The 16,788-nt window shown below is 35.1% G+C and overlaps 1 protein-coding gene across 8 annotated transcripts in view; it reads right to left on the bottom strand.

Moving 5' to 3' along the window:
- Positions 1 to 16,788, bottom strand: part of BOLL (boule homolog, RNA binding protein) — a 45,882-nt gene that overhangs the window by 2,310 nt on the left and 26,784 nt on the right. For 4 of the 8 annotated variants that reach the window (XM_080599964.1, XM_080599960.1, XM_080599961.1 and 1 more), the window contains 5 exons: positions 16,581 to 16,708; positions 15,763 to 15,834; positions 14,729 to 14,776; positions 13,899 to 14,027; positions 12,585 to 12,683 (listed from right to left, as the gene is read on the bottom strand). In XM_080599964.1, the coding sequence (XP_080456090.1) occupies positions 12,585 to 12,683; positions 13,899 to 14,027; positions 14,729 to 14,776; positions 15,763 to 15,834; positions 16,581 to 16,708 (476 nt within the window). Of the gene's footprint in view, positions 1 to 7,615; positions 11,859 to 12,584; positions 12,684 to 13,898; positions 14,028 to 14,728; positions 14,777 to 15,762; positions 15,835 to 16,580; positions 16,709 to 16,788 lie in introns of those variants that run through there. The other 4 variants (XM_080599963.1, XM_080599965.1, XM_080599966.1 and 1 more) reach the window with 4 other exon arrangements.

Below are 16,788 nucleotides of genomic sequence, written 5' to 3'. Positions count from 1 at the left end.
TATAAACAAACCCTTTTTGACACCAATGCAGAAACACTTATGGATAAAAATTATGATCCTTATTTTAGGTAACCCCAGATTAGTCAAGTAGTTACAAGCTTCCAAACTGGAAGTCCATCAATAGCTACTATGAAAGACTTGACTTCAGTCATTGGACTGAACCAATGCAATGAAAGAGCACACAGCAGAACAAAGGAAACAAAACAAAACCAAAATGAGCAGCATTCCTCACAGGAGTTCAAAACTGCACCAAGACACCTGGACCTGTTTGGTGAAAAACAAGTTCATAACGTTCCCGGCTTCAAGAGGTGTTTCAAGATGGGTTTTGTTTTTAGATACATTTTGCAACAAGGTTCTCCAACAAAACTGCCCACTTCGGTGACTCAAAACGCAAAGGTTCTGGGAAGTGGTACCAGAGAAGGAAGAGATCCCCATGCTGCGCTGGGATTCACTGGGGCGTGCCACTCACAGCAGCTCCCACAGGAAGAGCACATGAGACTCACTCATCCAAGCTTGGCATCAGTTTTAGACTTCTGAAAAGGCAAACAGAGATAGGCCACAGCCTGACCAAACCATGGGTCAATTAATCCACAGTGACTCTGCCTCTGTGGAAAGCTTCCAGGATCCCATAACAGTTTTCATTCTGATGAAATGGGAAACTGATACAAAGGTTTAAGAAGGCCTATTAAATCTGTAAGCGGTACCACAGTTGTGGGAAATAACTCCTCCTCAGCCAAGTGATTTAGAACCGGCTGGAGCTTCCATCACCAAGAGCACTTCTGTGAGAAGATTATTCACTCTAACACTTGAGCTGATGAGCTTACCTGGAATAAATTCAGGTATTACAAGCTGCACAGCCTTTTCTATAGAAAAATAGAACCATTTCTATTGTGTAGGTTAAAGGGTTGCGACCATCAGAAATACGAACACCTTAAAACTGTACCAATTATCTACAGAATAAATCACCGCTGTTTATAAAGATTTCACTAGGCCCCAAGGAGACTCAACTAGCAAGAAACAAAACAGTTTATTCTTAGTTCCCCTGCCAAAGCCAAAATGTAATATAACATTTGGACCAAGTGAATTTCCCAGTTGTGGTCCTAGCAGCTGTGACTGCAACTTAAAAAGGTATATTTGAGCAATACTGAGAAAAATAAGCATGATCATCTGCTACAGTGTAGTCATCCCTGACACAATGTTTTTAGCAGAGGACAGAAATACCAAGACTCAAGGGGATGAATTACAAACTGGAGCTAAGTTAGTCAAATAGCTCCAGAACCTGAGGCTAACTGAGCAATTACAGGAATCAAAGACAATGCATTAACTAAATAATATTATTCACAAATTGCAACAATTTTGCACTTCTTGGTCCCTCTCTGTATTTCTTTTTAGGGTTACTTTTTTGTCTTTTTTATGACTCCAGGAAAAAGTAAAGTAAAGGTTTTGCTTGGGAAAGGACAATGAGAAAAAAACAGTAAAAAAAAAAAAAAGAAAAATTTCCATTAGAAAAATATGAAGAATACTGCAATTCGATAGCCAAATAATTTTCACATCTCTATCTTCAAGAACTATTAGAACTATTATTTTTAAGAGAAACTAAAACAAAGCACTGTCATTTAGTTCATTTTCTGTAGAATCATTTCACTATAACCACTTTGACCCGCCCCTTTCATCTTTTTAAATTTCACACATATCTTTTTTTTTTCCCTAAAAGGAACAATTTTGTGAATGCAACAGGAACAACAGTCTTGCTAAACATGTTAGCTTCGAGCAGAAATGCCAGGTTTTCTGTATTAATATTTAACTTAAATATTCTAAAAAGTACAATCAGATGACAATAGTTTGTTTTGATGACTGCAGAAGCTTAGTTTAATGATAAAAGCTCATCAATTCATTTTTTCACATTTTTCTTGAATTGTTTCTACTATTAATCTATGCTACAATTAAATAAATAAGTTACAATTCAAACAGTATATAGGGACCAATGTATTTGCATTACACTTTCAGCTACCAAACCAGAACTTTACTAGAAGTTACAAACCACAGAAACTTTGTTTTTTGCTTACTGCTGCATCACAAGCAGCTTCAACAGAAGGAGCTTTCGATTTATAAAGCCATGAACAGTTCTCTAACATGAGACCTACAAATTTATTACACATTTATCTATGTACATCCACAGTATCTCATTTAACAAGGCTGCATTAACTAGATCCTCTGAACCTGCAATACAGTATCAAATGAAACAACTATGCAGTTAAATAAAATCACGCATTTTCAAATCAAACTGGATGTCCTTGTTAATAATCTGATTAAAAAACAATCAGAAATTTTATGAACAGCATTTTGCTTATATTTAATATACACACGTAGACTAGAGCTCCACCGATGGACAGAGAAATAAAATGACCACAGGAAGCCCTCAAACTTAATTTCAACATTTTCTAATTATTTGTGGCTCAAAAAGTCTACAGTGACAAGTATGTGTCTAACAACAACACATTCTTCTCCATTACATCTTAGCTTCACTACTCAACACTGTTAAAATTAGAGCCACATATTAGTGTTTTGCTTTCTGTATTTCTATTTGGATTTTCTGAATAAAAGCTTTAAGGATTTGTCTGCCATATACAGGATTGTATATGCGTATCAAGACACTAGCATTATATTTTATATCTTTAATGTAATGATTTACTATGTGTATCTTTTAAATAGGAAACAGAACTGAAGGAAATTTTATACCAGGTGAATTTAAACTACTGTTGCAGTTCAACATTACAAAGCTAGAAATCTATTTTACTGTACTTTTTACAGTAAAAAACAACAACCAAACACCCACTATTTCACACCCTTAATACTTCTTACATCTTAAAACTGTTAAAAACTGAAAAACGTTTCAAAAAAGCCATGTATTCTGCGAGATTTTTCTCAGTTAATAGTGGAATGCAGTTTACTCATTGACTGAACTATTTGAAAAACGCATTTCAGAATGCGAATAATCACTTTAATATGAAATATGTAAGCAGTTTTACAGGGATGATGAATGGACTTCTGGTGCTCAAGGTTAGAAGTAGCAGGAACTCAAAACATTAGGGAACCTGAAAATTCTACTTAATGCAAGAAACAATCCTTGATCAAATACATAAAAACACAAGGGAGAGATAAATTTTGTATATCTACAGGTTGTTAGCCAGTGTTACTTAACAGAATGTTAGAACTAGCACTTGACCATGTAAATATAACACTAAAATAACAGTTGCTAGAAACACTGTAACAGCTAGTTCAGTAGAAAATAAACAATACTAGCAAGGGTCACTAAATTCTCAGGGAGTGGAAATCAGAAAATTAATTTGGTTTGCTACTATGTGACAAGCAGTGCACAAAGACAAAGATGATTATTTGCCATTAGCTACGGAGTGTCCAGGGACCCTACTCCTAATCTGAACTCTCCTACAGCTGCCAAAGGAGGTCCAAAGGAGATGTTAACCCTTCTCCAAACCCAAAATCACAGGCAGGAATCTAAATATCTGCACTTAACTAGATGAATTCTGTATAGAAGTATACGAATCTCCCCATTATGAAAATTTTAAGTGGTAGGAAGGTAACACTGTGTAGCCTACGAGATTTTTTAAAAATCGTGAAAGCTACAGTGTCAAAATAATGCAATTTTAGGCACCACCTGTGAGAAAATCATGTAGTCCTTTCTTAGTGTAAATTAGTGTATTCCTGTAATAAATTACAGAAGTCAGACACAATCGAGGTACCTGAATTACTAAGATAGGATTCAACTACGGAGAGCTTAAAGGTTCAGCTACTAGTAATTCATGTTATGCCTTCATTGTTGGCAGACATCTTAAAGAAAGGTAAACTACAATATGAATGGAGAACCATCAATGTTTCAACAGCAATCTGTGGTTCCTGAAAGAAAACCACCAATCAGTGGTTCATCTTGGTCTTTTCTCGGTGTCAGAACAAAATGACGCATTGTTAAGACCTGGTGATATAATCCTAACAACTGATACCTCCAGACTGAAGTTATAGACCTTGCAGTAGAACATTGTGGGTAGACTTCTGTGCTTAATGCTGAATATCCTTCCAAATGATCAAGTTCATATGGAAGTAAAAATAAAGTAAATGTTCTTTGAAGCAAAGGCCACAGGATCAACTCATTATCAACAATCTAACATCTGTTCCAATAAACAGAAATAAATGACATTTTGTATTTGCATTAGATGCAACTTAAGCTGATAGATGTGTAAATGACTGCACAATATTTACACATTTTCAAGCTATTAGTTCAAAAGACTTCCCCGTGAGCACATTTTCAATATAGTACTTGTTAGGAAAATTACCTCTTCTATCTCTAAACCACTTTAGAAACAGGGAAGTTATATTTAGTAAACTGAAACTGTTAATCCCCAAAATAAGGATTTAGGACTAAATCTTCCAAATTGTGGGTCAAATGTGCATTTGCTTCATGATCCAAGAAAAAAGCCTCTAACAGAACACACAACTTTATTTTGTCAGCTTCAGAGACAGCATAGCATTTACAGATTTACTACATAAAAATTCTCTCATGGAAATGAGTTATTGTTAGGATGTGCCAACATTTCTGTAGTATTTATAACGATGAATTCTAAAATCTAAATAAAACAGAAGAATAACTGGACAGATATTTTTGGTGGTACAGACTGGCTCAAAGACACGACAAACTAGAGCAGAAGCTATTTACCCCCTCAGAAATATGCTGGTATCTCTGTGGACCCAGTAACTTGCAAATATCTGATACTCGTTGGGCAAAACAATCTCCACAGCTTCCACAGTAACACATTTTTTAAAAAACAAATCATGTAATTTTTTTTTCTACCTAGCAAAAGGTATAAAGTAACTTGAGTAAACATGCAACTAAGTACATGGCATCTCCCTTCAGAACAATTTCAAACAACTCTAAGAACAGCACCAGTTTCCATCTCTTTTCCTGCACACTAGTAATACTATTGACTGCTAGAATCATCTTTTAAGATATTTACGTATTAGCTACATTGACTGACAATAATGCCCACTCTATAAGATTCCTAAGTGATTAAGAAACAAAACAAAAAAATAAAACCAAAAATAAACCAGCATATTTTACATATATAAAGATGTCAACGCTACTATAAGCAATAACCCATAGCTTGTTTTCCTATTAAATACAAAGGCTATATTTTAACCTTTGAGGAACCCAAGTTATACAAAATATATAAGGTATCCTAGCGGGATGAAAGGAGAAGCAAGGATAAAAGGAAGAAAAATATTTTCCTGCAATTGAGGAGAAAGAAGTATTCAATCTCATTACATTGTCAAGGAGTTCTTTAGTCTTGCTCAGACAACAGAAAAATTCAAAGCAGAGAGGTAAAATTTTCGAATGTTTTCAAGTGTTCATAAAGTCAAATATATTGCTTACCATATAAGAAAAATGTCACCATCTTATGAAGATAAGCAATTATTCAACTAGTGGTCCAAATTTTAAAAAGTTACTATACCCAAGCACTAAAATGACACACAAGTAAAGACAACTTATAAAACCAGAGAATTCTGATTGAAAAAAAAAAAACAAAAAACCACAGAAATACACAAAAGCTATTGGAATTGAAACAAAATGCACATAGATTTGAAAAAAAATAATCTGTAACACACAGATGCTGCTAGTGTATATGTGGGAAAATGGCTTTTCCGCTGTAATTAAAGGACCTTTTAAATTTATGTAGTACAGAAACTAAATGTGAAATTTTCTGTTTAATAACTTGTATGCCATTTTTTAATCTACGTTAGTAACCAATGTTTATACATCAGGCTGTATACCAGAAGTTACAGTTTTGTCCTGTGAAAGTGTTTTTATTAAGAAAAGGAAATGCAGGACAAAATCACAGTTTCACGTGCTTACCTGTCCAAACTATAAAATTTGATTTTTTCTTTACAAAACACTATGGCATTTAAATTTAGGCACGCTCAGGCAAATGGTAGAAGTTAGGAACTACATACCCTCCACGTCAGAGGTGCACTAGCAAACTGAATACCTAAAAAGACGTTTTAGAGAATCTATAGAAGAAGATGGTATATTTCATCCTCCATTCTGTCATGTTTTCTAGGATGAAAATGGGGACTTCATGTATATTGAGGTTTGAGACTCACAGACGGATGATTTTGATCTTTGTCTATTTTGATACTCCATCTGCTCAACGGGCTTGATTTAAAAAGAAAGTCAGGTATCTATTACATACTATAGGTGAAGTTGACAGTGGCAAGAAATAACTTCGTTTGTTTGCAAGAATGGAGCCTTCAAATGAGTTCAAGTTTAATTTAGCAAAAACATGTCTTGTTCACTCATCATATAGCTTTACAGAAGTGTATCAAGTCAGTAAAGCAATAGCTATCCTCTTTCAAAATGATCAGAGAACATTCATTTTTATAATATACTGTGAGAAACTATTTAACCAATATATACTTTTTTTTTAAACTTTTGCATTCTCTGTAACAGATTAGAACAATAGATTAAAAAACCTCAAATTCAGCTTAGCACTAGACATTCCTAGTAACTGTTTTAGTTTATTTCACAGGTTTCCTAAGTATATAACCTGATACCTGAGCATTTCAACTTAGCTGGGAAAATATTCTAGATAGCTTTAAAACCATAAATATCTCCATACTGTATAAACAGCCTTAATTCTGACTCAAACTGATGGGTCAGCCTTAAATTTCTTTTGATTTGTATGTAGTTTCCAGTATCTTTAATAACAAACAGTTTTGAAATTACTATTTGAGATTGTAATCATGCTTATATTATTTTCAGTAGCCAAAGCTCACAGGTTTATAAAATGTGAGGTGAACAACTGATAGCTGTCCTGTTTGTAAACTAACATATACGCAACTGACTGATTAACTTGTCAGTGGATGACACTTGCTGCTGACAAAAGGATGACAAGATCCAGAAAACAGGGCTACTGTCTTAGGTGCTAGCAAGAACTGTTTTTAGAATTGCTTGTATATTCTGTTTAGTCTTCCTAAGATCAGGTTCTTCTACAATCTCCCTTTGCATCTCAGCTGCTCTGTATTCCACTTGTGGAACTCCCAGATATTTTGTTTTCTTTACTTAACCATTCTGAGTCTTTTTACCCCTTTCCTACTATGCCACAGGACAGACTCAAAACCATTTGTTTTCTAACCTTAGCTCTCTGCAACTCCTCTTTCTTCTGTTATTAAATTTATTTGTCTTTTCCCCTCCCTTCTAGCTCTGCCAGTTTCGTAGTACTACCAGCTGCAGTTCTTGCATTCCTATCAGAATATTCAATCCAACTTAATGAAATCTTAATGAAGATTTCAGTTTCTTTTCATCATCTACTTGCTCCAAATCTTGTACATTTCCTTCCCAAACTTCTAGCCTCGTGGGCCATCTAGTACCAGCCTTCATCCAGTACCCACTTTAGCCACTGTTACATCAGCCTTGGAGTTCCAATCTCTTTCTCTAACTCCTTCTTTAGTTTTGACTTGCATTAGGATATGGAGGACACAACACGTTTCCTCCTCTGTAATGCCTGGTCCCAGCAGGACAGTGAAGAACTAATGCTTCACACCAGCATATTTTTTAAAAGCCACATCCAGGGATTTATTGTACAGATGCGCACACAGATAAGAAGTCACACCCTAACCAAACAGCAAGCCCCTGCTACACATTGCTGGGCTGTTAAAAGGCTAACAAATAATAAATGGACACAAATAATAACATGTGCAAAGGATATTCTTCCATCACTTCATCTCACTAAAATATTAAATTTAAAAAAAAAAAAAAGGCAACTAAAAGCAGCACCTTTTTCACAATAAAAAGCATGGTTAAGCACTTGCCATAGAGTATAACTCCATGAACACAAATCACTGTAAATCACCAAAAATCAGGAGAAAAGGGGAGGAAGCTAGTTGCTAGTCACAGAAACAGAAATCATACATTGAAAAGCTAAAATTTTCCCTTGTTGTTGAAGAAAAATAATCCCAACATGCACAGAACTTGGAAACTTGAATATGAGAGAAAATGATGGAATGAATATATACACAACTGTCTTGGGAATGAATTGCAAGAGCTACATAAAGTTTGTTGTCTATAAATAACAAGAAATTTACGAACATGCATGAAGCAATTAAGTAATTTTGCAGATTATACTAAATTCTATCTTAGCGTGTTTTATTGTTTACCAATTCGTAAATATCAAGCATTGCAATGAAACAACTGACCCTAAGTTTCACAACAGGCAGCAGCTAGCTGGTATGTTGATGATGGATCTCAGCCACGTGGGAAGGACTGGACAAGAAAATCAGAACAGGTAGACTAAAGCTGCCCAAATGGTTTAATAGTGAATGCTCCATAGTGTCTGTCAAGTAAAGAGAGAGAGAGAACATACATATCAGAGAAAGCAAAAGAAACCACTAAACTGGAATGAGAACAAACTATCAGAACAGAAAAAGAGGAGCTTGTAAAGGGAACACAGAAGGAAACAATGCAAGACAAAGCATGCCATTCTGCTCCTTTCTATGTTAACATAGAACTAACGAATATGTTTTTGGTGGAGTTTAAAATACCCTTTAAAGAGCAATAGACCATGCTACAGCTCGTGGCAAGCATCCTGTTAATCATATATGAGGACAAGTTTTGTATGCATGTTTCTAAGATTTAGGTAATTTAAAACAGAAGTTTTATTCTTCCTGATTTCATTACATGTATAAATGAAGAAAAAAATACTTACCTATACTGAAAATTAAACTCGATTTTTTTTGTTCCACATATCATGCTGTAAGTACGTAGTTCTAGTATAAAATTACTATGCTTTTCCAAAAATGCTTACACCAAGGCTTTCCTTTAAAAAACATGATTTAGGTATACATACATTTGTATGTATATACATATCTACAGACTTAAACATAGGTGTATTTATGCATATTATAAATGCACATAAACCACAAATTTTACCTTATTGCTCCTAATTGCAGAGAAAAATGGAGCACTCTAAGTTCAGTTAAATTTACAGAATGGCCACTACAAAAAGACCAAGGTGTTATCACCACATGCCATTATAACCAGAATGTAAATACACGAGTACTAGTAATACTACATTCAAATTAATACTCTAAATTCTCTTTTGACATGGGCAGATCCTCCTCTGCCTTTTGAGTTGTAGCCAATGCAATTACTGCCAGAAGACTGTAGACTGGAAGTATCTACGTGAAGAATTTTTGACCTTTCTGAAAGCCTTTTCTTATGGGAAGTACAAAATTTGATTTTAAAGCTATTGAAATGATTGTGGACAACAGAGAACAAAGTGGTGGCAAAAACCAAGCAAACAAATCTGAAAGCCAAGTTATATTTCTATCATTGATTGGTTCTTGCTTCAGAGCCCAGCCAGTGGGGTTTTCAGGAAAAAACAAAAACAAAACAAAACAAAACAACAAAAACAAACAAAAAAAACCAAGAAACACAAACACAAAACAAAACAAAAAACAACCTTACTACCTTTGTACTCTTCTGTGACTTTCTAGAACACTTTCTACAGGTTAAGCTTAAAATAAGTCCAATCTGGTATATAGTACTTTTAGTTTTCAAGAACTGGATTATGGAAGATCATCAGACTGTCAGTTAAAACAAGTCTACTGTGAGGACAGGCATAAAGGATCTATGTATTGTAGATTGATTTCCTTCCCCTTAGACTAAATGTCCAAGCTCAAATAAAAAAGAATGCCTCCTAAGAAGTCTTGTGCAGGAAAAGACGGTGTATCATCTCATACTTCTCACACTGGCCAAACCATTCCATCGGATTCAGATCACGGGAACAGCAAAGTTACCCCCTATAGGTACACCCCAGTTGGAAAAGATGACCGAGAAGAAAAACAAAAAGCATAAAACAAAACAACAAACCACCCTCACCTACCCACCTCCACTTGCCACAACCTTTTATACCTTTGCTCAGTTTTTTAGACTGTAACTGTAATGCACAGCTCCCCAGGCCTCCCAGACAATATCCAGTAACTGCTGACCATGCCAGTGCTTCCTAATTCAAGACAGCCATCTACCAAAACAAAAATTTAACTCTGAAGTAATACTTCCAGGTCTGAAACCAGACAACATGAATTCCAATCTTAACTTACATTGCTGCTATTACCATAGACTACACACTATAGTCTGTAACTTTCTACTATATTTGTGCATATCTGTACTATATCTGGATACTGGCTGTCACCCATCCTGCTCTCACCACATGACTTACAGCTCCTAGTAGTAATAATATTAAAGCGTATGTTGCAACTCCTAGTGCACTGGGGACAACAAATGACCATCAATACAATGTCATTTTAAAATCTGTTCCCTCTTTCATGGCCATTACTCGTAATTTTCAAGCAGCAGATACATGTTTGTTGGGATATTTTAACAAGAAAGCAGCCAGCAGGCAATATTTTCCTGCAGCTGGGGAGCAGGTGGTAATGAGACAAACACTTGCTTAATACATACCAGCCTGCTCTCAACATTTGCTCTTTTATTTCCAATTACTCTCGAGTGCCCAACCATAGTGATAGACAATATATGCTGATCAAAGGCATTATGCGTGGAACATACTCAAAACTGTAGAGGGTATGTGAAAAGGTAAGACAAATGGAGAATTATGTTCCAGAGTTATTAACTACTAAACAAAACTATAAATAAATAAAATTAACTGTCAGAAATTATTTGACATTAATTTATAACGAACAAAATTATCAGAATTCTTCTAGTCTTTGTAAGGGTCTAAATGTATTTGGGAATCTATTTGAGACCTGAATAGAGCTTAGTTTTAGTTATAGACTCAACAAAGACTAGGTAAGAATGAGAAAAAAATACAATGAAGGAATACATTGGATTAGCAGTTCTATGCTTAAATGAGCACTGCTAACACAAGTCTTAGCTCCTCCGTCATATCCCAAACTTCTAGTGTAAGTACAAGAGTTTGCGCTATTGGTTGACAAACTGGTTTGAGGAACTGATGCAAGTTTTATTGCTTTATATGTCCTGGGAGCGGGGATTCATCTTTACCTACATTAGCCCCCTGACCTGTTTTACCATATTGCCACACGAAAACCTGTACGAGCACAGGAAATGGGTGGTATGGAAAAGGAATGAGCTCCTGGGTTATACCAGATTAAGCTGCATGTGAAATTACTGCTACAGCTATGAAAAAAAATACAAAACATTGTATCATGAGATAAATGGGTATGAATGTGCAGCTCATTTCCTATGCCACAATAACTTTTCAAACATGGCTTTACCATGCATACACATTCTACACCAAATTAATACATTATCAATTACCACAGAGTAAACCACTTTGCTCTAAGGAAAAGCATGATACTGTGGTCATTAATGTGGAAGAGGAAAAGCTAACATGCTTTAGATCTACCTTTTAACTTACTGCACACTATCTTGCTCTCCTTGGTCCTAGGATAGATAATAAAAGTCAAGTTTCAAAGTAAAAAGCTTGCTTCTGTATTTGATACAGAAAATATGAATTTGTGTTTGATTCCGAGACTATTGTGTATTTTTTTTGCTTGTGTGTGTGAGAAAATGAAATGTAAACTGGATAATATGATCACTCTGTCATACCAGCTCCCTTTTAAGTATTACTTAAACAAATGAATCACCCAGGACTACTATTTTTAAACTCATATTCAGTTTCTATTTTCTTTTTTTTTATTGGAGTAATTGCATTTTATTTCCAGACAACACTTAATGTTACAGCCCCCTCTGCTGGATATTTTAGGAGATACCGTTACACAATACTCTGGAAAAGATTCTTCTCAAAATAAATCTAAAATAAATTAAGAAAATATATGAGAGCCTGTAACAGGTCTTTGAGTCATTCTTACCTACTGTTACTCATAGTTTAGCAATCATCTTTACAGAAGAAGTGCTGTAGTATCAAGTAAACCTACTGACACCTTCAGTCTTTTGTTATCAGGCAGTCTAGGCAAAACCTGATTTCAAACGTTGTGTTAACATCCTTAGAAATTTAGGCAAAGGGTTCTTAAACTGAGACTCAAGAAAAACCTTGCATCAGGTCATAGGGAAGAACCACACTTTTTAGAATGGCCATTCAATACCAGAACTGTGCAGAAAAACACCTGCAGGCAACCAACCCAGACAGTTTTTCATAAACAGTGTTCCAGAACTCCACCTTGACACAACATGAGGTGCTTATTTGAGGCTGCAAGCAATGAATTCAGCTTCTCAAGATCCAGAGACAAAGACAAGGATTTGTACCATCATTTTCTCTCAAAACACATTGTTAATTTGCACTTCTCTGATTCTCAATTTCATAATGATGAGTTATGTATTTTTTTTTCCAAAAATAGTTCTAAAATCAGTAATCTCTATGCCTCTCTGTAACCAAGCCTCAAGTGAAGGAAAACCTCAGTTTGTCTGCAACATCTCTGTTTTCCTTATTTATTAATTCATTATTAAAAGACTTTCACCTTTGTCCCTCTTCTCTTCCTGTCCCCTTCAGAAGAGGGGAGAGTAAGACTACTGTGCTTACTTTAACTGGCTTAGTTTGACTCACAGGTGCAGGCATGGCTATGGCACTCTGGGCGTAAGGCTGGTGATGGGGTGCTTGAACTCCATGATCAGAATATGGCTAATATAAAAAATAAAAATAATAAAAAAAAAAGTGAGCAGAAAAGCTTATTTCATCACGTGATTTTAAATTCCTTGTAACTTCAAATTGTCGAGTAATATATACTATTTATATATACATATATATATAAACAGCTACTAAACTTTTTAGAAACAGAGATATCACTATTTAAACATGTTATTCCTAATGTATCAAAGTTTGGCTAATTTAGTTTGTTTAGATCACTATCATAACTTTAATCTACCTTATTTAGATTAGTGCCAGAAAGCATTTTCTTTTACTGAAGTAGCACACTTTTGTAGTACAAAGCTATTTCAGTCAGCTCTAACTGGAACAGTGTTTAAATATTATACAATAAATACTGAGATTTGTGTGTTTTATAAAAGGAGAAAAAAACCAGCAACACAAGTTTTGTATTATTCAAGAAGAAGGCTGTAGTGGTATTATTTATGTGTATCAGAATTTCTCACCAAAGATGTTTGGAGTATCAGTTTTGGTACTCATCTCTTGTAGCAATACAATTATCTCCAACTTTTGTAAAAATACTTTATTACTGAGCTAATTTACCATTTATTCTGACATCTCTGTTAAGGAAGATGAATTAACAAAGAGGAAGAGTACCAATTAATCATAACACATTTTCAAATTTTAATACTTTTTTTTTAGTCTATTACGGTCATTTTTCATACCCAATCATAAAGAAATAGCCTTATTGTACATTAAAAATCTCTCAAAAATTAGAATTGCTACTGATACAGAAGCAAAAAAAAATTGTAAGCGAAGCATAGCAGAAACTACTCTCAATTCATTCTGCTCTTCTGAATATTCAGAGACTAGCTTCTACTTACACAGAAAAAGAACTACTTAGAGAAACTCATAGTTTGGATAGATTAATTCAGCATTCTGAAGATCATGACTCCTATTTTATTTAAATATTATCTTCTAATAAAACAATTTGATGAGCCTTTATACTGCTGTCAGACACCTGTGACCCTCTAAAATATTTCCGAACCTAAGCATCCTCCTAGAAAATTGGAAGAGATACTCTAATCTGAAGACAACTGAAAACGAATTAACACTGCAACAGTATGGATTTGGTGGAAAGTACGTGGAACTGCTGACGTAAGTGCTCTGAACTACCTGTGCTTAAACTAAATGTGTTTTTCAATTGCAGATAAATGCTTCGACTGAGAATAAAAATGATCATGAAAATACCTCTGGAACTGCAGCTTCCACTAGAAGGAAAGGAGGAGGTACACAACCACCTTCCTGGGCAATCCCTACTGGCTGATAAATGACTTCGGAAGGGTGCACATGAAAGAATGAAGGTGAAGAAGCAGGAGACTGAAATAAAACACATTACTTCCATAAATTAACATGATTTATACACTATAAATAGCAAAGCTTATTTTACAGTCATCTTTGCTACATATAAACAAAGTTAAAGCTTTAAATCAAAGTGCCAAATTCATCTTCACTAGGAAAGAAGCTAAGAAACCTAAAGAAACAATCTGACGGGGGAAGTAGTTAGGCAAGTCAGATAGGAGGATAAAACAGAGATGTCCTTAAATCCCTTTAAAAGATTTTTGAAATTTCATCGACATTTTAGAGAGCATTGTTAGAGAATTCCGAAACTGTTTTATAAAGTTTTGGAATTCTCTAACAATGCTCTCTAAACTGACACTCTCAAAGTCACATATTGTACAGTTATAATTTGCTTACAAAAATGTTATACAAAAAAACCTTTTTGATAATTTAACACAAACTTCTTCGGAAGAAGAGGGGAAGCAGATGATTTCTTTACAAGAAGTTTTTGCTTAATGTTTCAGTAAATGCTATTTTATGCCTTCTATTGTACCAGAAACGTTGCAGATGCATTGATAAAATATAGCTATTTATTTTACCAACATTGTAAATAGTGGGAAATTTCATATTAGCATTTGATTTGAAGAAAAAAACTACTGAAAAAAAATGGATGACCACATCCTATCTTTAAACTAGATGCAAACTAATGGTAAAATGGTGCAACTGTGAACTGTATTTACCTGTGGAACAGACCACTGCCACTGACCTGGAAGACACTGTGTTGGTGCCTAAACTCAGACAGAAGATATTACTTATATAATCAAAAACATGCACAGAGATACACCTTCCCAACAAACTAGATTCAAAATCATCCCAAATCCTCATTCAAATCTTAATTAAGAAGAACTAATGATTTTCATAAACCCCCAAATAATTCAAGAACATAATTTTGTCTACTTCCATTCAGCCTCTGAGCTGGGCATTTCATTGGTTCTAAAATAACGAAGCATCTATAAAATGTGGCTAAGTAAGAAAATATACAAAATGCAGTTAACTTTCCAATACACATGAAGCATGCTGCAGAAGTTCAGCAGTGGGCCAACAAGACAGTTAGGGAACTGAAGAACAGACATACCAGGATACTGACAGAACTGGGTTTGTTCAGCTTCAAAAAGGATGAAGGTGGGAGGGTATAGCTATCACTGGCTACAACTACCTAATGGGCGGGCATTAATATGACCAAGCCAGACTCATCAGAGGTGTTCAGAGCACAAGAGTTAATGGACAAATGCTGAACTTGAACATTTCTACTCAGACACAAGGAGGAAAAGAAATTAAAACAAAATAAAAAAACCAAATCTTTTACCAGGAGAAGGATCAATTATTGGAAGAGTCTGTCGAGAGAGGTTGTAGAATCTCCATCAGAGATTTTAAAAATTCAACTGGACAAATTCCTGAGACACCTGACCTAACCAACACTGCTCTGAGCAGGAGTTTGGCTTAGAATGATTAAAAAAAAAAAAAAGAATGGTACTAAGACAGTTGTCTGGCAACAAAGAAAAAAATAATTTATTCCATTTCCATGTAATTAGACAGGTAGGTAGAAATCATATACTAGTGAAAAATCATCTTCAATAAAGTTAAAATCTGTTTTAAGCAGCTATTTTGAACAGTCTATTTTTTAAGAATAAACGGAACTGGGACAGCATTGCAAACAAAAACTGCATGTCTGGAAGGAGTATCAACACTCTGAAAGTAATTTTCAAACAGATACCTGATAATGATAAGTAGGAGGCTGATAAACCGGTTGAGCTACCATCACAGGTGAGCTGGACACAGAGCGTGACTTTAAGACAAAAAAGTTACAAGTCAATGCAGCAATTTCATAAATTGTCACTCCTTTAACTTATCTTAAATACTATATGCTGAACCACCTCCCCTGCCTTTTGAAAATGCATTTACTAGGTTTTAACTTTCATTTAGGTTCTTCAAGACCACTGCTTCCCAGGGGCCTACACAATAAATGAAGCAATATGGCCAATCTAAGTTGTCACTGACATATTCCTATCCTCTCCACAGCCCCAGACGTTATCTTCCCTTTTCCAATTCCCTTCCTTCCACCAACCCCAGCACTTGTATGATTTGGCAGTGAGACAGTTCAAGGAACTAAACCAGCTGGAAATCTGTTTGTTGTGGGGGACCAGTTGAGGGTCAGCTAAACACCAGCAAAATAAAGGGGGCCAACTGCACCAAACCCACTGAAGTCAAACAATTAATCTACTACATTCTTCCTCCTATAATAAGCAGTACTCCTAGCATAGTACTGACTATAAGATTACTTTGTTCATCTAGCAGTATGTTCTCCTTTCACCCTCAACATAGCAGCTATTGCAGCCGAATAATAAACGAAGCCAATCAAGGGTCATGAGCACCAAAGGCTCCTCAGTATTAGTAAAAAACAAAACAAAACAAAAAAAAATTTAAATATCAAACATAAGGCATAGCTGGAGAAACCAGAAGCAGGAGGGAATTAGAAAAGCTGCACACATCCTTGTCCATAGAAAAGCATGTATACAAAAATCTGTTACTTACTGGCCATGGCTGTGGAACAGAAGCAACTTCAGGAGTATGAAAGTAAGCCACGCCATTATGGTAAATATAAGGATATCCACTTGAAGTAGTCAAGTACATTGTACCAGATTCAGGTATTACAGTAGAACCTGAAAGTGAGTTAACAGTAATTTTTGTTTGTTTTTTTTAGTGTGAAGGTCATAAAAAAGGAGGGAAGATCATTTCTGAT

This window comes from Anser brachyrhynchus (assembly GCF_964034855.1).
Source record: "Anser brachyrhynchus genome assembly, chromosome: 7".
NCBI classification, from domain to species: domain Eukaryota; kingdom Metazoa; phylum Chordata; class Aves; order Anseriformes; family Anatidae; genus Anser; species Anser brachyrhynchus.
Note: the sequence above shows the minus strand (reverse complement) of the source record. Positions and strands in the feature narration are given on the sequence as shown.